General features: G+C 33.7%; 1 protein-coding gene and 1 pseudogene across 2 annotated transcripts; one reads left to right on the forward strand and one right to left on the reverse strand.

Moving 5' to 3' along the window:
• Positions 1–6,084: 6,084 nt before the first annotated feature.
• LOC140987876 (threonine--tRNA ligase, mitochondrial 1-like) lies at positions 6,085–14,193 on the forward strand. Of its 2 annotated transcripts, none has more exons than XM_073456595.1 (20): positions 6,085–6,369; positions 6,450–6,687; positions 6,795–6,854; positions 7,257–7,346; positions 7,550–7,651; positions 7,754–7,882; positions 7,964–8,053; positions 8,173–8,261; positions 8,349–8,445; positions 8,529–8,615; positions 9,010–9,094; positions 10,372–10,466; positions 10,605–10,637; positions 10,712–10,798; positions 11,158–11,250; positions 11,387–11,479; positions 12,062–12,283; positions 12,847–12,918; positions 13,568–13,639; positions 13,947–14,193. In XM_073456595.1, exons 1-20 carry the CDS (start codon positions 6,200–6,202, stop codon positions 14,040–14,042), a joined length of 2,100 nt encoding a protein of 699 aa, XP_073312696.1. In that variant the 5' UTR covers positions 6,085–6,199; the 3' UTR covers positions 14,043–14,193. The 2 variants fall into 2 exon arrangements, with proteins under 2 accessions (XP_073312696.1, XP_073312697.1); XM_073456596.1 differs by having other exon boundaries at positions 6,086–6,369; positions 7,577–7,651.
• Positions 14,194–17,610: 3,417 nt separating this feature from the next.
• Positions 17,611–19,370, reverse strand: LOC140987773 (rac-like GTP-binding protein ARAC4; annotated as a pseudogene).
• Positions 19,371–21,870: the final 2,500 nt, after the last annotated feature.

A 21,870-nucleotide genomic window follows, 5' to 3' on the forward strand; every position in this document is an offset into this window, starting at 1 on the left:
ATTACTAAGAAATAGAAATATTAAAGTTAAAATAAAAAATATCACGAGAATATTACATCGTGGTGCAAAATGTAGTGCAATGAGTTGGAGATGATTTTTATGTAATGTAAAATGGATTGGGGAAGACCTAATCATCATCACCAGACAATTGTTTTTTATTGCAGCTTTCTAAGTGACGAGAAAATTAAGTTTTTTTTACTGCTTAACAAGTTGATCGAAATCATGCCTACAAGTGACAAAAGGTGATCATTACTCATCGGGATTCTGCTAGGACGAAATTCATTGCACATATTTTCTCTCAAACACTGCATCAATTTTGTTTGTGACACATATAAAATAATTCTTAGATAAATTATATCGTGCGACTTTTAATAAATTCTATCGAAGCATAAATAATGTCATTGAAAATTCTACAACACTTGATGAATTTGAAAAAACTGACAATAGTTTATCAAATGTTTCCTTTGGAGCAAAATAATTGGTTGTCATTGATGTATAAATTGCGACATAAGTAGCTTCCAAACATATTTTAACCATATACCTTGTCTTGGAATGTTAAGTAGTCAGATATCTAATAGTTCACATACATTTTTCAAAAGATATATCTCAAATAAGAACTCATTGATGAATTATATAACACATCTCAATAGGTACTCAAACACCAAAGACACATGAGTTAGTAACTGATGGTATTGATATGAATGAGCATCCCAAGATTAAGAAAAACCGACCAATCGGGACTAAAATGGTTAAGGTGTACATTAAAAAGATATGGGTGGAGTTTCAAAGTGAAATGAGCGAGAATCGTGGTTATTATGCGCAACAAGCATCTATGTGAGTCGAATTAGTGGTTTACAACGTGGTGAATTTTCATAGTTATTCTTCCTCCAAACCAAGTGTGTTCATGCATGACAAATTAATAGACTATATATCGTGTAATTGTATGAAATTTGAGTACGAGGGCTTCTATATGGGCATTTGTTATTTTTTCGTATCAACTAAGTGTTTCAATTTCCTGATAAGTATATACTCAAACTATGGACACAAGATGCAAATGTTGGAACCATATATGCTACATGTGAGCAAAATATCATTGATGATCCAGAATCGAGTTGGTTCACAAACTTTTCGAGCAAACTCGACAAATATTTTATTCGTATTTGAATTTTTTTTCGAAATAAACTCTAACATGTTGGAAGTTTTTTCGAGCAGAACTCAAGCCAAAATTATTTTGTTCGATAGTTTGAGAGTCGCTCGCGAGTCTTAATATTTTATTAATAAAATATAGTTATATATATATTTCAAGCTTTTGGACGTTTCAAGCTTTCAAACCTTTATTGTCGAACATTACTATTCGAACAATAGTTCGAATAGATCACAAATAGGTTCGAAGATTTGGATCCTAAATCGAACTTGAACTTCTTTTCGAGCCGAACTCGAGCCAAAAAAATTTAAAAATTTTGAGCTTCGAATAGAGCTCGTATTCGAATATAATTAATTCGAGCTGAATTCAAGCATTAAGTTTTTACTAATATTCAGCTCGATTTGGTTCGTTTACACCCCTAGTCAAAATATTCTATAAAGCTTTAGTACTAAATGATTATGCATCTTTGACGGATGAGAGAACAAATTTCTTGAACGAAAAATTTGATTATATTTAAAACAAAATTAAAAGGATGAACATTATTATAACATTCAGGAATGAAATTCAAATGAAGAAAACCATGAAATGCACAATTGTCCAAATAGATGTGGGAAGATATTGAAATCATCAATGGAAAGTCAACCTTAAAGGTCATACTATATCGTTGATGTGAGGGTTGATGTGTGTCACATGATAAGGGAAAATGTCCAATTTGCATGACTGATATGTGGGGATCCGGACGCTAATCATGTTCTTAATCGTCATTGGGACTAATTAATCAATTATAATAAACAGGGTCTAAATTTTTTTTAAAAAAAAATATAATATCAACTGCGGAACGTAATGGAATCACTCTACTATACATATCAGTATAAAAGTAAAGTACAAGTCTTCTATTATATACAATCATTTACAAACTAAGGTTCAACTACTAAATATCAAGTGTTCAACCCTATCTCAGATCAAGTCCGTAGTCTCCACTCTAATCACGATCTTTCTCTTCATCTCCTCGACCCTGAACCTGTCCCACCTGTTGTCATGCACACATACAAACACGACAACAGCCGGATAACTCCGGTGAGAATAAATCCCAGTATAAATCAACAAAACATGCAATCAGATAATTAATATAAAGCATGAAGCAGATATCAGATATATATCAAAATCTGAAACATAATTAATATCAAACTATCAATCATACTCGTGATTCCACGACTCGGACTAGACTCAATCCTAGTCTAGGGATCCCGATTTCCAGACGTTGGTATTCCTATAACGACCAACAGTAATAAAAGAAACTCCGATTCTATTCACGTCGATATAACCAAACATCCAGTGTCTTGACCTATCCGTCACAGACTGTAGCACTATCGCCAATCCACTATCTTGTGACATCGTGCAATGTGCCCTTGGCGATCCCGCCACTATCAGGTACTTCTGTCACAAGATCACTCGTCTAATCTTCGTCTAATTCATGCTCTCTATACATCAATAGAACAAGCATATCAAATCAAATCAATGCAAATAATAACAAATAGTATGTGATTTGGGGAAACACAAGTATATCCTACTTGTGTCGATCTCCCAATACCACATTGACTTATACCTTTCGTTTGTAGTCTCGGTCTGAAGAAACGGAAGTTCTGAACTCAAGATTGTCTCTGTAAATCTGAAAGGACATATCGAGAATAATAATATCAACATTCTATTCTCAATTTACTACTGAATCTGATTAATCTGAATTTAATTCAAATCATCGGCATAACGACACAATCTCAATATCCCCGTAAATACCATATCAACAGATATCAATTACAAATCATAACCCATATCCGATATAATCTGTAATCAATCAATAATCTAAGCATGTCCAATATCAATCAATATACTCTTAAAAATTATAACAATTCCATAATCCATATGTTCTTCGATCTGACTTCGATTCTACGATGTCTAACATGTCAAGAACATCATAGATGAATCATATCTGANCGGATCTTTCGTAAACTTCAATTTTCTACAATAAAAGGCGTAAGGATTTTCTTCAAAACTATCGGTTTTCCTTCTTTGAAATCTGAGGAAATGAAACATGATATATATATATATATATAACTATACCAAGTTGCATGTGAACCAAGTGTCGATTTTCCCTTCTACATGACTCGCGCATATGCGCGCCCTAGCCCCGCGCATATGCGCGAGACCTACTGTCTCGACATGTAACTTTCTCGGCAGCTCGCGCATATGCGCGCCATCACTTCGCGCATGTGCGCGAGAAACTCTGTCTCGGTACTAGGCTGTAGCAACTGCTCGCGCATATGCGCGACTTCCCCCGCGCACGTGCGCCCAGATCTCTGTCCCAGCAGATATGAACTCTACTACCTCGCGCATGTGCGCGCCTCACATCGCGCATGTGCGCGCAAAGTTCTGTTCTGGTTGTTTGGCTACTGCCTTCCTCGCGCATATGCGCGCCCAATCTCACGCATATGCGCGAGAAGTTTTGTCTCGCACATAATCTCTTGGCGCATATGCGCGCCTGCCTCGGCGCATATGCGCCCAAAGTTCTGACCTCACATGCCAATTCATGTATTTCCACTTCTTTTCTATGTCTTCTATAATCACATCAATAAGTCAATTGATTAAGGTTTGATTACAGTATTTAAATCTCGGGCATTACAGATATGTGTCAATTAATTTTGTGTTTGTTCTATAATTTTGTTTACGAATTAATTTATTTCATTAAAATTTTTAAATATGAAAATGTGTACATTACCAAATCCACTGCATATAATAATCACAACAACAACTATGACACAGATGCAGAAGATTTTGCATAAATAGTTGGTAATATAAATATTTAATTTTATCAAGTTAAATTGGCTCATTGAAAAATTGACGTCAATAATACACTGAACATGCCACCCCTCAACATTTTTAATGATTTTTTCTTTCAAATATTTTTTTTAAAAATAAAGTAAATAAAAAGTAACTAAAAACGAGAAAATAAAATCTGGAAAAAAAAGTGTGCGAATCTGCTCGATAGACAACACTCACCAAAGACCTAAATAACTAAATCAATTCAAGAAAAAACCCGTTAATCAAATTTCTCCATCTCTATTTCTTAAATTCTTGGAGTTGCAATTTTATGTGGTCTTGTTTTCATCTTTGAATCTTTATACATACATTAATAAATTTTTCTTTTCCATATGTAAATTGTAATATTTTTTGTTTTTACGTGCAGGATACACTGGAGTTTTGTGGATATGTATTTGGAAGAAATTATCTTGCCATGAACTCAACATTTTGATATTCTTAGTTGGTGGAAGACAAACGTGGTCAAATATCCAAATTTACAGAAAATGACAAAGGATATTTTAGATATTTATGTGTCAACTGTTGCATCTGAATCTGCTTTTAGCAATAGTGAAAGAATAGTTGGTCCTCATCGTAGTAGGCTTAATCCAACGACTTTGGAGGCATTGATGTACTCGCGAAGATGGTTGTGGGGTGAGGTAGAAGGTAAATAAATCACAATTTTATTTTGTTATTGTACTTTCGTTTTAATTTTGTTAATGTACTTTCTCTCTTTAATTTTGTAGGTAATTCTTCAAGTAATTTACCAACTTGTCCCACCATTCTTGATGAAGAGGAAGATGATCCTGAAGAATGTGTCTGAAATAATGCTTACTCACTGATTTTATATTGTTCTGTTTAAATTCTGTTATGACTTATTTTTGGGGATGTCAAGACATTTTTTTGGAGAGCTAGTAACTCGTTTTTTTTTTTTATGTAATTCATTATGTCGTGAAAATATTTTGTTTGTTATTATTAAGTGTGGTCGAAGACATGAATTAGTTTTCTGTTATGTTGTATTTAGAGGTTTGTTTGTTTCATAATTCAGTCATGTGATAAGAATATTACTATTTTCATTTAAAAAAATTCGGGTCTCATGGGTCTGGCGGGTCTACCCGACCTCATTTTGTATTCGGGGTGGGGAGGGTCCGAAGAATATTTAATCGGGGTGGGGCGGGTAATGGGTTAAAATTTTCTTCATGGGGCAGGTCTTGGGTTTAGCCATACCCGCCCTATACCCGTCCAATTGACATCTCTAATCCCAGTACTACTCTCACTCATGCACGCTTAATCAACAGACACGTACCTAAGTCTTTTTCTTAATACAAATCAAACTTATTTCTTGATACATATCTAAGGTTAAATTTAATTTAATATCTTTATTCAATATTATATTTTACCATATATTATTTATATATTTATTATTAAAATAACCTAAATATATATATTTTTTGTGTTTCAATATATTTTTATTTGAAATGCTCTTATTTTCTTAAAGTTTCTAATTTTATTGACTCATATACATATATTATTTTTATTTAAATTATATTATTTTAAATATTTTATTTCAACTCTTTTAAAATATTAAATAGATTAATGTATATGACAAATTATTTATATTATCTTTTGCTAGACTAAATATTTTATTGCTTAAATTTTGACTAAATTTTTAGATATTAAATAGATTAATTTTTATTTGAAATGCTCTTATTTTCTTAAAGTTTCTAATTTTATTGACTCATATACATATATTTTTTTTATTTAAATTATATTATTTTAAATATTTTATTTCAACTCTTTTTAGATATTAAATAGATTAATGTATATGACAAATTATTTATATTATCTTTTGCTAGACTAAATATTTTTATTTATTATTATTTATTATAATTTTTATTGTTCAAATTTATTGCTTAAATTTTGACTAAACACCAGAAAATATTTGAATGTTAAAATAAAGTTAGAAATTTATTTTAATAATTTTTTAATTATATAATGACTAAAATTTAACCGCCCAGATTGAATTGGCCGAGTTTTAGAACTGTCATTGAACCGGAAAATGAGGCCGGCTTTAGCCGGGTTAGGCCAAATCCGCCCCAGACTGAGCGTGACTCGATAACCCGTACGAAGAAGAACCTCAAGTTAAAACCCTTCCATCGTCGCTAAGGCTGTATATCCCCGCCGCCGCCGCTTCTCCTCCCAATGGGTGATTCAGAACCTAAGTCGAAGCCTAACTCGAGCTCCGACCCACCAACTTTCATGAAGGATGAAGCTTATCTCCAAATTATCATCAACAAGCGCATCGAGCGTTTCCAAACCATCCAAAATCAGCAAAATATCAATCGCCTCACCCTTTCTTCCGACATTATCCGGTAAAACCCCATCCCAGTATTTTCATTTCTTGATCATTTTCCTGAATTTCTTTTAAATTTTGGTTATTGGCTTAAATTAGGATTACATTACCGGATGGCAAAGTGAAAGAAGGGAAGAAGTGGAATACAACACCTTACGATGTTGCCAAGGATATATCGAAGAGCTTGGCTTCCAATGCACTGATTGCGAAAGTGGATGGGGTTTTGTGGGATATGAGCCGACCATTGGAAGGGGATTGTAAGCTTGGGATCTTCACATTTGACAGTGATGAAGGCCGGGATACTTTCTGGCATTCGAGTGCTCATATTCTCGGCGAGGTAGGATTTGCAATTTCTCCTTTGTGATCTTGTCAATCCTTATAAAATAAATACTGTGTTTTTTAGTCTTGATTGTAATGCTGATTCGTCGATTGTTTCTTTTGAAGTCTTTGGAGCAGACGTATGGATGTAGATTATGCATCGGGCCATGCACCACGAGAGGCGAGGTGAAAACTTTATTCTGGGATTTCTTACCTTGATGGCTGAATGTGAAGTTTTTAGAATGAAATGTTCTTTTGTAGCTAGTTTTTTTTTGCACTTTTCTCTACACAACTTGTTTGAATATGATATACTGTTGCAAAAGCCTCTGCTTTGATTGGTTCTGCTTTATATGTCACTGGCTCCTCTCGGAGCCCTCGTTAAAAACCTAAAAGATTTTGCATATTTAGGGGCCAGAAGTACTTTTTTATCGTGCTTATGTAGAAAAATACAAATCGATCATAAAAAAATTTAAGCTCGGTGTGACCACCTCCAGTGTTCATCCCTGGCTCCCCACGTGTGGCGTCCTCACTCTCAAATATCATACAAACTATTAGTAAATTGTCTTGAATTGGTTGTATGATTTGCAGGGTTTTTATTATGATGCGTTTTATGGTGATCTTGGCTTGAACGAAGATCACTTTAAGCAGATTGAAGCTGCGGCGAAGAAAGCAGTTGATGTATGATTCTTTTTATTTTTTGGAATATGTTATAGTTTAATCTTAGTGCCTACTTGGTTGTAATCACAACTGGATTCTATAAATGGTAACACAGTTAGATTTATGTTGCCTGCAGTTCTCTAGATGCATGTGCGTATGAGTTCTATTTAATTATGATCTACTTAAAAATTACCAGTTTTCACCACTGGTTCATGGTATTTCAGCATTCTATACTGTTCATTGTGCATCAGGATAAACAACCTTTTGAACGCATTGAAGTTACAAGGGATCAAGCTCTTGACATATTTTCAGACAATCAATTCAAGGTCTATAAACTTGCAAGTTGTCATAGATTGTGCCATTGTTTTAGTTTTTGATTCAATATGGATTTTCAAATACACATTTTGTCTTCTATCCTTTTTCATCAGGTTGAAATTATCAAGGATTTACCTGAGGATAAAACTATCACTGTATACCGATGTGGTCCTTTGGTTGATCTATGTCGTGGACCCCACATACCCAACACATCTTTTGTGAAAGCGTTTGGTTGTTTGAAGGTGTGATCTGATATTATTCACTAGAACTTAATATCCACATCCATCAAGGTTAAAGTTAATTTTTTTTATTTTGTACATTAGGCATCATCTGCATATTGGCGTGGAAATAAAGATCGTGAAAGCTTGCAAAGAGTTTATGGAATATCCTATCCAGACCAAAAACGTTTGAAGGTGACATTTGCCTCCGTCTCTTATTCTCTTAATAGCTAGCATTCAAGATACTTGTTATTTGCATTAGACCATCTCACCATAATCAGCTAAGATGATTTGCTTACGGTTAATTCTTGCAGGAGTACAAAGCAATGTTGGAAGAAGCTAAGAAATATGACCATCGAGAGCTCACCAAAAAACAAGAGCTTTTCTTTTTTCACCCACTCAGGTAAGAGTTTGAGACAGCAAGCTTACTGCAAATAGGCGGTCAGGTAAGTTCATGACTTTTATTAGATATTTGTTTTCTGCTATTTAGTCCTGGAAGTTGTTTCTTCCTACCTCATGGTGCTCGAGTTTGCAACAAGTTACTGGAATTTATAAGAAGTCAATATTGGAAGCGAGGTTATGAAGAGGTAAATAATGCATTTATCCCAGAGACTGTCTGGAACTATGCGTGCTTATCATTTAGTAGCAACTTGTTTCCTTATTTTGATAGGTGTGGTCTCCAAACATGTATAATATGCAACTCTGGGAAACATCAGGTCATGCTGCAAACTACAAGGATAATATGTTTGTGTTTGAGGTTGGACTTTTGCCTTTGGTTTCTGCAAATCTTTGATAATTTTTTTAATATTTTCGAGAGAATAAAGTTGATTGAGTTATCTTCCTTTTCGCATTCACATTTTTGTATGAATGTCGATAATACTGGTAAATTAACTTCATGTATTGAAAAAGTTTAATCACCTTATCAATGATAGTTTATGGTGTTTTGAAAAAATTAGTTAAATCAGGTTACCTTTCTTTTTATGGTCTACTATTTTTTTATGCGTGCCAACATTAAATCAGAGGGGTGCTGCTACTTCTTAAGCAAGTGTGCGCGTGCTCTCTTCCTCGTTTAGTAATTTAGAGTTTGATGAATTTTGGGTTATTTTTATCAGATATGCTTGATGAAAAGGTGTTTCTGAATTCCATTGCAGGTTGAGAAACAAGAATTTGGGCTAAAGCCAATGAATTGCCCTGGCCATTGTTTAATATTTGATCATAGAGTTCGATCATATAGAGGTTAGTATCGCTTTATGTTCTTTTGCATCTTTTTGAATAACTTTGATATGTCAAATGCCACGGCCTTGAGAAGATTATCGAGGCATGGACTGCACATACTGCATTTACCTATTGGCTACTTTTGTATTTATTTTCTGACTGGATGCTAACTAATTGATGCAGAATAGTCTCTTATTAATATATTGCACATATTTTCTATTTCTTTATTGGTTTATTGATTTTATCCACTTTCTCCATAATGTAAATATCATTTCTTCTCGTTGTTTTATTAAAGTGCAACCTTTTCATTTTTCTCTTCAGATATGTTAATTACTTTTTTTGCTAAATATTTGGTAATCTTTTTATGTTCGTTGGGTTTGTTTCCGGGATTTTCATGGAAGTTAAATTTCTGAAATCTAATGTGACAATTTGTTATATGTAAAATTTGTTGTCAGAGGGAGACATTTTCTACCTAATGAGCCTTTGTCATGTTATAAATTGTTGGTAAAAATGGGGACACATGATTTTAATTTTTTAATAGTACATGAGATGCTTTAAATTTATGAATTTAGTGAGTTGGGTTAGCAGTGGCACATCATAAAATATGATGTAGTTTTTGGCAGTTAAGAAAAAATGACTTGAAGATAATGATTTAATAAGGAGTTGTGAGAATGGGTGAAATTCATTTTTAAAGAAGAAACCGAAATAAGGTAGATATTTAATTCTCATTTTATGGACATTCAAAGTTTTGTTTCGGAAATGCAATAAAAAAATTCCAATTTCCACTGTAATCTGATATGTCAGTTATATGTGGAACAAAAAGGCCTTGTCACAAGCTGGACTCAATCAACCTAGCACCTCAGGGAGGAAAAGACATACCCAGCACATGGTTTATTAAAGGCTCAATGTGCTTTTTAAACTTGTCTTAGATGTATAGATAGTAAATCTAAGGTGAAATACAACTATACAAGATTATAGTTTTTCATTTTTGCTAATAAACTAATGAGTATTTGTTTTATGTTACTCAATGTAAGGCACCTATTTGGTTATATGGTTGATTTGGTTTTTATATTTTTAAAATTTTCTATATTATCCTTATGCCACCTCACATTGATCAGGCACGTGTCTTAAAATGCCCCTAAATCATCAGCGCTGCGATATCCACATGCTTAATGAGCTTTGCTCTTCTAGTAACCATGACACCCCCCCCTCCCCCCCCCAAAAAAAAAACTTCCGATCATTCTGATCATTACAGATGATATTTATTTTAATTATTGGTCTATAATTTTACATTTCAGAACTTCCACTTCGCTTGGCTGATTTTGGGGTCTTGCATAGAAACGAGGCAAGTGGGGCGCTTACTGGTTTGACTCGTGTCAGGAGATTCCAACAGGTTTGCTGAACATTGTATTATGAACTCGGGTAACAATAGATTGAGAAATGTTCATTATTGCTTGGATAAGCATATTAGTTTTTTAGTCTTTACTTTGATGCCATACAAGTTCTTGTTGACGCGGGGGTTTTGGTACAGGATGATGCTCACATCTTCTGCAGGGAGTCCCAGGTGAGATATTTTAACGGACAGTTCTGGTGTTTTTCATGTAAAATGTGATTTTTGACTTTTTTTGTAATCTTCAGATAAAAGATGAAGTCAAGGGTGTTCTAGAATTCATCAGTCATGTGTACAAAATATTTGGATTCACCTTCGACTTGAAGTTATCTACGGTAATTGGTACAGTTCATGACATTGGAATTTCCTTTTTATTTTGAACACTTAGAGCACATAGGACAATTAATGTATATGTGATTTTCCCACATGCTATAATGCTAGTTGAGATTTTCTGCACATATGTTGACGTGTCTATATTTTCCTTGCAAGACATTAGGTCATATGAAAAAATGAATAAAGTGTGGTGGAAACTCAAAATACAGGATAACAAGTACCCATGCCCCTGAAAACATGAAAGAAGTGAATGATGGAAACTTAAAATATAGGATACCAAGCTTATTTCCAACTTGTATACTAGTGCTGTTACCGTATGACATGATCAACTCTAGCTTATTTTGTTTTTTATGTGCTACAGAGACCAGAAAAATATCTTGGAGACATACTGACTTGGGAAAAGGCTGAAGCTGCTCTTTCAGAAGCATTGAATGAGTCCGGCAAGCCCTGGGAGGTAATTTTTTCATAGCTGTGCGCAAATTAAGTTGTTGCATTTTCCTTACTATTGAAAATTTTTTGAATTGGCCCTTGTTATGCTTGTATTATTTTTTATAGCTCCCTCAAACTAACCTTCATATCCTTTATATTAGATAAATGAAGGTGATGGAGCATTTTATGGACCAAAGATTGACATCAGTGTTTCTGATGCAATGAGGAGAAAGTTTCAGTGTGCAACACTTCAGGTTTACAGTAATATTACTGCCTTCTCTATTCTATCCTGATCCCTTGTATCATGCCTGTAAATTATAAGTTAAGATAACCATGAAATATCAATTGGTCAATGCGCCATTAAAATGAGATGATAAAATTAAACATGTGATGAACTAATAACCATAAATTTCTTAGATGTATTAGTTAAATGAATACTAGAGAATGAGTAGAAAAATAATCAGAACTTCATCATGGTAGAAGCTTGAACCCCTTGAATTGTTGTTTGGAAGGTTGATCATGTGCTGGGCAGATGGGGAAACCTTATATGATGAAAGAGTGGCATAAGGTCCTTGTCTTCCCTCGTGTGATGTTGCAAAGGGAATTCATTTGCGAGGAATCTCTTGTGTGGGTCTTCTGAAAGAATAATTCTTCCTCAAAAGTTGAGAATAAAATGCGACTCGAGAGTCCTGAATGTATGCATATTCATTCAAACAAATTTGGGTGGCCCAAGTCATTGGTTTACATTATGAGAGTAGGAGTTAAAACATGCTTCGTCAAATTCATTTTTTAACATTTGAAGGTTATTTATATTTTGAAGTAATCGACTTTTTCAGCTGGACTTCCAACTTCCTGCCCGTTTCAACTTATCTTACTCGGCAGAAGATGAAACCAAGAGGGAGAGGCCTGTTATGATACATAGAGCCATTCTTGGCTCTGTTGAACGAATGTTTGCAATACTTTTGGAGCATTATAAGGGTAAATGGCCATTTTGGCTCAGTCCACGCCAAGCAATAGTTTGCCCTGTCTCTGACAAGTCCCAGGCATATGCATTGCAGGTTGAATGCCTCAGCTTTTACCTGTTATATCTGCCGTCTATGTCTTTGGTTTTCTTTGTAAAATTTGCCATAGCTTATTGGGTTGAGGAGGGGACTTAAACAGAAGTATTTGCAGTTATAAGACCCTCACAAAATCAATTTAAAACTTGAATTGGACATTTGTTTAGTGGTTACAAGTGTTTTTGAGTTGGATCTGACATGGTTTCAGTTTGGGGATTGATAAAAAGTTCCTTCTCTTTTATACATTTACTGAATGTATGAGGTTGCATTGGATAACTACACTAGGACTGTCTTTATCGTTTTGTTTTATGGAATTTGGTGGATTGCTGTAATGGTTCTCATAGTGGTATAAGTTGTAATTGGCCTTTTCACATTCGATATAGTTAGGTAATGGTAGTTAGGTCAGGATCGTCTTTCGAATAGTTATCGCTCAAGACATTTTTCACCTTGAAGGATAAGCTTAAAATAATTCCAGTTTTTATCTGCTGTTGATTTCTGTAAGATCATTGTTTTCTGAGCCTAGTAGGTTTTTCCCTGAAATCTTTACTTTCTATTGAATGTAGGTTCGTGACCGCATACACGATGCTGGATTTTATGTTGATGTTGATACAACTGATCGAACAATCAATAAAAAGGTATGTATGATTATGTCCCTCAGACCTCCATCATCCATGATGGTGATGGCAGAACTGATCCGATCCTTTACTGAGTGTACTCTATGAAGTTCCAGTTAATTGATCATATTAACTTATCTTGTTTTGCATAGTATTGTTTGTTTCACTTTCGTAACTGTCGGTTCTTTGTAACTGATGATGAAATGTTCCTTATTCTGCTAAAGGCATAGTTGTAATCAGTAATCTTACAAAATACTGAAAGTTCTGCTTCTTGTCGATTTATGTGCTGACAAAGTAATCTTTTGCTCTATCGTTTGATATTTTCATTGAGTGCCTCAAATCTGACCCCATTTTTCTGTGTACTCTTGAGGGTTTTCTTTTTTATGGCTGCATGATTTTCATAGACAATGATATTCAGTTCTAGTAAAAGATCCTTAATTACGTTCTATTAGACTAGAAAGGAATCAGAAAAAAACATCTGCATCATGGATCCATGTTATCCTCCGGCCTAGTTTATCGGTAGAAAGCTCCATGAGAAGCATGAAATTGATGATCTTGTGAACTAAAGAAAATATCTGCCCGTGGATAGAAGACTCTTGATTCAAATTTTAGAAGTTTAACATATGTCGTGATTTTGTTATTTAACTAACATGGTTATGGGAACTTTTAGGTACGAGAAGCTCAGTTGGCACAATACAACTATATATTAGTTGTTGGCGAGAAAGAAGTTGGAACCGGACAGGTGACTTCCTGATCCCATCGACTGGTCTAGGATTTTATCTTAAGCAGAATACTTTATCAAGAAAACAGGTTTTGAAGTGTCTGCTAGACATTGTGCATAAAACCTTCGAGAAATCAGGTTTTGTAGTACATGCAGATCCAAAATTTTGAAATTTGTGTGTAGAAATAGAACTTTCTGAGTGGAAAACAGATGCTATTGTTTTTGTATCAGTAAACATTGTTTTTAATTCATCCATTTTCAGCTCAGTGCTAATCTCACTGTCTTGTATTTTAGCATTCCTCGTATTGATTTTCTTGTTTATTTCTAGGTGGCGGTCAGAGTTAGAGATAACAACGATGCTAACCTGAAAAGTGTCGAAGATCTTCTGAATCACTTCAAACATGAAGTGGCAGCGTATAGGTAGTGTCCCTTTTGTTTCCAGAAAGAATACATATTTTTCACTGACATTTTGTATCCTGAGTTGAGGATGTCGGGATATGATATCCTTTGATTTAACTTTACAAAAAAGAATATTTGATTTTTGTAAGCACGTAAAAAAAATTACTCATTCAAATTCTGTGGTCACAGCAATTAACATCGTGTATTCATTTAAGAAAGCTTAGAAGTATAATTAAATTATTGTTCTGGTTAAACATGATCAAGTTGAACTTATGTTACAAAGTCCATGCGCTTTTGTTCGAAAAGTTACATTTAGGTAACATCTTATGTGTTCAAGCATACCTAAAATTAGGGAGGAAAAAAAAGAAGTTTGGAGATTCTTGCCTCGGTCTTGTTTGAGTGCCAAGTTTTTCAATTTTAGTACAGGGAAGGGGTATGGAGACGAGTACTCGAACTCGAGCCTCTACAATATTTTTACAAGGGCGATTTCAATTAGCTTTGGGAGTGGAACCAATTTAGTAAACATACCACCAGCGATATACTGATTGCTGTACTAGATATATGGCTGAGTCCAATTTTTCCAGCAGAGGTGGAAGATTCACTAACTATTGCAAGCATCTCTGAAACTATTGTTTCTGATCCATGGGTTCGTTGCTGTTGAATTCCTTGAGAAGCTTGTCTCCTACTTCTGCACAGAGATGAGTGTTGCAGCACCACGTTTATATTGTTCTTGATATCGTTCATACCTTGTAATGGTAGCTGGAATAATCACCTTGAGAAGGGACAGATCCATTTTTTGCTCTCACTGCTGTTGTAGCAATTGGCTGTGTAAATAGCCGCCATACTGGAAGATCCTGGAGTCGGTAAAGATGGAGCTCGACTGAAAGTACTGAAAAGAGGAGATCCTTCTTGTCAAATTGAATCGGTAGTCAAGATTGTTTGCAAGTTTTGTCAATTCAGCAAATTTTCATTGTCCCTCAACGCAAGAGCAGCTGGTGTCGAGGCGGGATCAACCCACACCGAATCTTCGGTTCTATTTTATACCCCAGATCGTGCTATATGGAACAAATCATGTTTGCACGAATTATTAAAAATTAAATGTAACAAACAATAAGTAAAATCAAAATACAATAAATTACATACAGAATATCTGTTTCATATCTTTTAAATAAAAAAAATCAACAGTAAATTGTTTTAATTATCTATCATTGTCTGTCAATAGAATGTCACGTCAGACATCGGAATCAGCACTGAGAAAAAATATTGATACATTTGCTCTCATAAGTAAATCATATACGTAAAGATGAGAGACTGTCAAAAGGACAGTAGGATTCCCTTAAACATTCGAGACTCAGAAGCATAGAGAGGAGGGGGGAGACATGATGGTCGACGACAGCGACTCAAATGATCGATGGAGCTTTGAAGAGAATAACAGTGGAGGAAAAACGAATTTGGTTGTTCCAAATCTAATCAGTTCTTTTCAGGTGCTCTGACCCTGGAGTAACAACCTGGATTTGGAATAAACTAAAATTTCCAAAAAAAAAAAAGAAGGAAAATGAGAGTGGACGCTTTTCCGCTGCAGATAGAGAAGAATTTGTCCCCAGGAGCTATTAAGATTTGAACATGTGTTTGTTGACCAAATATAAGCAAGAAAATTGTGTCTATGCACGTATACCGTCCAATGTGAATGTCCGCACTACCGTCCAAATAGTGGCTAGCAAAGTTTTAATTTACATCTGACTTTTACATTTGAAGAGTTTGTTATACATAGATCTCAACTGTTCATTTGCTAGAAGTGAGATGAAAATTGAGCGTTATTTTTGTGTGAGTTAGAGAAAATATTTTATCGGTTATACTCGGGTTTGAGATCGTGAGAGATAAAAGTGTTATATACGCTTGTAATATTTTCTCCCTATAATAAAAATTTACAGTAGCTCAATGGATGTAACCTATATTGGGTGAACCAAGTAAATCTTTGTGTTCTTGTTGACTATTTTATTCCACATTTTTGACACTATATTATCATCACGCTCATCATCGCTTCGACGTAATTACCCACCAGGAGCAGCAAAGCCTGTCGCTTCGGTAGCCTGATTGTTTACTGTATGTTCTGGGGACTGCCACATGATCATACCAACCTTGTTCATTCCGCCGGTATACTAAGGTATCTAATTCATTATATATATCTTTTGTATCAATAAATTATTGGCCTCACAATTATTGCAAGATGAATCATTCTTTATATGATGTATGCATGGATTAGCTATAAGTTGAACCCTGAAAACTGCATATATCCTTGTACAAAGTTCTTGTGAATACCATCTTATGTTAATAATTGAATGGTAAGCAATCTATAAATGTAATGATAGGTATGCCATACACAAATCTTTGAAAATTATAGATATATTTCCAATTTACCTTAGTTTCTTTTGGTCAAGCTTGATGTTTCATTCCTTGTTATATTGATTCAATATTTGCATAGTATTTCTTAGGCTAACTAGATGTTCGCAGTGTATTTCATGCAACACTTTGTAGCATATTCGGTCAGAATATTGGAAATCATTTAACACCAAATATGATAGTAATGTAATTCATACAACACGTAGCAGCATATTCAGTCAGAATATTAGAGATCATTTAACACAAAATATAACGCAGTCTAAATTATCTCAGCTATCTGCCCTTCTTAAAACAAGTTTTCATACTGTATAATTCTTGATCCAGAAAACACTAATAAATTAAATTGCATAAATAAATTAGATAAAAGTATAAAAATCTGGGAAGCAAGAAAATGACATACAAGCTCACAGTTTCAACATAACTCAGTTTCTTAGTGTATCAATATGACAGTTTCAAAATATATGGGAGTCATTAAAGAAACACAACTCAGGAGTACTTATCTCACAAATGCACAAATCACACCAACTAGGCTAAAAATGAGGACTTTTTAACATCGCCTCACGTATGTTTCGTAGATAAACAAATCATAAGCCAGCCCAAATGAAAATCAGCTGTTTGATGTTTTGAGTTAGCAATCTAATACAGTCGGTCAAGACTACAAACTTAAAGGCAATTGCCACCTCGAAGTGAAGTGAAAGGGAAATAAGCATAAAATATATGGCGAGTAATCAACATTATTACCTCTCCTAGTATGGGTACTTATTTAAGCTTTCATAATATACTGCAAGCGTTTTGACCCTTTCTCTTCTTTCTCTTCCTTTGCTTCGGCGGCAGAACAACTTTTATCGCAGCATCAAAGACAACCTTCACATTCTGCAATATCGGGTAGGAGATTAAGGAAAATATGAACAGTATAAAGAAAGCTGTTACGTCATAAACCAAGAGAAGAACACAAATCCAAAATAATAGATTATTATGCTAGAGTCCTGAGGCAAAACTGGACATGTGACTGAAACGATTTTGCTATGGATATTACAAAAAAAGGTATTTAATTTGAAAATAATATGCATCACCTGTTGTGTCTTTGCACTACATTCAATATAAGAAGTAGTCTCAATCAACTTCCTCAGCTCCTCTCCCTTGAAACGAAAAGCGAAGATTAAGTTTCTTTAGGAGGAACATAATACGTCAGTCTAACGTTGTGGAAGAGGGAAAGGATGGTCTCTATATATGCTAGTAAAGTCAGTCTGTACGTAACATGATAGCAGAAAACAAAACAAGATACGTGTGCAGTCATGATGGGAACAGATCCAGGGTGATCTACAAAGAATTGTTTATCCTCACGAAGATCTGAAAGGAGACAAGTCATGGTCATTTGGACTGAAGTCTTAACACCCACCAAATGTAAATGTATGTAGTGTAGGAGAACCATTATAAAACCTAGTCATCTTTTTAATGATTAGTTTGGAAACTGATTTGTTGACATGATTAAATATAATATTGAACAGGGCCTGTAGAAATGACAGTTGATTTTCAAAGGACTATGATGAAATTAACATATTATCAATTAAGAAGCAGGTAGACAGAAAATGACAATAGATGAGTAACTCTGGCGATAACTCAAATTATATATAATGGAACATACAAGTTTACTAACTCATATTACAGCAAATCATAAAATAGATAGAAAACATATATATAAATAATCACGGGTATGTAATATAACATTGATGCCAATTCATTTTCAGGGAGAGGAATGTTTAATAATATCTTATTTGCCATATCATAAGTCATTCATGCATTTGCTCCATAAAATTCCAAGAATCCAATCCATTATTCTCAATTATAAATTTGGCAGTAAAGGTTATCCTCAGGTAGCATGAATATTTCATGGGTCACCAGAAACAATTGCATGAATTACTGTTAAAATAAATTTCATGACTTTGATCTATACATGAGGAATTTGTTCAGAAAGAGAAAATAACAACAGTTTCACATTAATACGCTGGAACTTAGGCAGTGTTGTATCCTGCAACCAACTAGTTGAAGGAACAGCCATTTCACATGTTTATCTTACAACAATTTCAACAGCACGGTTAATTTTCTTGAAGTTATGCAGAAATGGCTGGCACAAGTACAATAGACATTCATTTAACAAGACAGTAGGAAATTCATATAAATGCATTAAAAGGGAGAGTTTAAAGAGATTCTGACCAAGCTTTGTTCCAACAAGGATTACTGGAACTCCAGGAGCATAGTGCCTCAATTCAGATATCCACTGAACATGCAAAAGAAAAAACAGAAAAACAATCATCAACAATCAATTTTTTGAATGCCGAAGGTTATTGGAAAGGGAACAGAGACGGGGAGTTGGAAATTTGAGAAAGCCATCAGCTTAACTCATAGAGCAAAGTGCAAATATTGTCAAAGAAAGGGCAGAAGGTTAGAATACTGTCCGTTAGAGCCAAATTGTATTGGTCATTACTCTAGCTAAAGTAACATTCAGCCGAACCATCTAATTTTTATTTTCTATTTGTTTTGGGGAATAATTTATCAAAGGAAAGGAAAACAGTGAGAAAGGGAGACTGCAAAATAGAAAGGACAAATCTGTTACAGCATCAGAACAAAAGTCTAACCTTCTTGGGGATATTCTCATAGCTGGCCTTGCTAATGAGGGAGAATGCAAGTATAAAAGCATCAGCTCCACGGCCTTAATCTGTTGTAATCCTCCTGGCCTAATTCAATAAGTCATGGCAATTGTCTGGTCAGTAACTGGCTAGTCTCTTTAAAAGTGAACAAGGAAATAACCAAAAACCATCCTACAAGCAGTATCCCATAATCCTAGATTGACAGTGTTTCCATCCACCACGACATTGGTGCTAAAATTGTCAAGAACAGTTGGGACGTAATCCTGTTTATATGTCACATGACAAGAGATCAAAACGGAGAACATGTCATGATAGAACTACCACATAATCGACAGCCCACTCCGCCGAATTACATTCTGGTTACCATCATATGAAACTATCTGAAAGTTCCAACACTGACATAACAACATAATCCAGTCATGAACCACAACAATTCAGTACTCACCAGCTAGAGAGAAGTGATGAGTTGCATGATTGAGAGAGAATCAATCCAACACTTTGCCAGCAGATGCCACATGATTGATTGCGCCTACAATTTTTATATTTTTGGAAAAATAAATGTTATTTACACTAACTTTTCAGGTTGTATATATAATCCCGTTTAGTAAAAATATTATGAGTCTAGAAACTTTATTTTGAGATAAAAAAAAATTATTATCAATGTCTCTTTGCGTTGATATTGTAATTAATTTTGATCAAACTGTGTTCACCTGTATGCTCATCGCTGAGGTGATATTTACCTATCAGATGTATTATTTTAATATAGTTCATAACGTCCAATATTTGAATGTCACATCAATGATGAACACGATTGGTGGATAACATATCAAAATTGATATTATAAATAACTAAATTACAGTTTTTTTTTAAGATTATAAAGATAGGAAGATATAGAAATAAAATAAAAATAAAAAGGGAATGAAATATTGCTTTTTTATGTAGGAATATTGCTTGTTATGAATATATTTAAACACAAATTAAATGAAATAAAAATACCAATTGTTTCATATATGATATCATTGACGTTTGTTTTGTTAGTTTTTCTATCTTGATGGATTATTTGAAGAATTTAATTATATTCTTTTTCGAGTAATTGAAGTTTTACATGATCTACTATAGTAATTGGGATCAGCAATTATAAACTAATAAGAATGAGCTATTAATAAATTGCATTCTTTTTTCAGTATTGTTTGTGGATTTTTATTGTAAAATTAAAGTAAAGATGGAATGTATATAATTCGTTTTAAATGTAAAATAGCACTCTCTTTTGAACACTGCAAAATAAAGATATAATAATAATAAGGGATAACTATATTTACAATTTTTTATGTTTGTCATAGTTGCAAAAAATCAAATTATATTTAAAATTGATAGTGAAAAATAACAAATAAATCCAATAACTTTTAAAATTACAAACACTCATCAAGTTTAATTTGTATTTATCTTAAATTTTACACTATTAGATTTGTTTGTATTTTACATTTTTAAGATATTAAATGTAAGAAAAATAAAAACTTGGTTGTATGTGATATTAGAAGTTATCATATTTGGTTGTTATTTGTAACAAATTTCAAATGATATATATGTAATATTTAAATATAATTGTATTTTTTTTGTTATTATGACGAACTTCAAAGATGGTAGATGTAATTAACCCAATAATAATAATAATAAGATTTGTGTTTTTCTAATATTCATAAAGTTTAAGTTCATAATTGGCCAATTAATTTATTGAAATATTATGAGTTTCAGAGTTTGACAAATAAATTCGCAAAAGAACTGAAGAACCAAATTGATCGGATGTAATCAAGATATCGTAACTGAAAGAAGAATTATCGAGATTAAATGGATTAAGAATAAATAAGTCTTAAAACCGATGACATGAAGTTCAGTAAACGAATTGTTAATTAGAACCGAAGACTTCGCGTAACTGAACTGGAAAAACCTTTATCAACTGAAGTATTCAATACTGGAATGACATAAGTTAGAACTGATGCTGACCAGCTGAACTGATCTGTCGATCAATTGACTCCTGATCAGTTAGTCACGTCATCAGTTGCAGTACCAGTCGATAGACTGACGATTCGTACTAAAGCATAACAGATGAAATAGAGCAGAACAGTATTATACTTCGTACTACTGTTAGATAAAGTTATTTACTTGGACTAAACGACGATTCAACGGATATTAGTCATTAAGTGAATTCATTGTGACCGTTGGAATCAGAGATTATATATAGCTGATCGATTCAGTTGAAGAAGATTATTAAAACATACTGGACAAACTATCTACAATCATCAATCAGTTGCGATACATTTTTCAAGCAATTTTCAGTTTACAAATCGCATACTCAAGCTTTTATTTCATTGTATTTATTTGTAGCATTCAGGCTACTCTTTAAGAGTTTCAATTTGGCAGTATATAAGTCCAACTGAAGTGGATTATTACAATCTGTTGTAATACATCAAAGTCTTTTAGTGAAAAACATATTTTTGATATAGAAAGAGTGACGTAGGAGCATTTGAAGCTAGACTCCAAACATCCATAAAAATTGTGTGTTCTTTTTTGTTATCTATGCAGTTTTTAAACTATCTCAACCCTTAGTATTCAATCTATATTTCAGTCTAATTCTGAATTATCATTAGTTGATTGATTTATATCGACAAACAAGATTTCAGGATCAGTTCAATTAAAGAAATGGTTTATATTCAAAAAATTGCAAAAGGCTAAAGTGTTTATTCAATCCCTTTCTAAACACTCCAACTGCATGAACCGATCATATCATAATTAAACTTTTGATGTTGT

Source organism: Primulina huaijiensis, chromosome 11 (assembly GCF_012295235.1).
Source record: "Primulina huaijiensis isolate GDHJ02 chromosome 11, ASM1229523v2, whole genome shotgun sequence".
Lineage (NCBI taxonomy): Eukaryota > Viridiplantae > Streptophyta > Magnoliopsida > Lamiales > Gesneriaceae > Primulina > Primulina huaijiensis.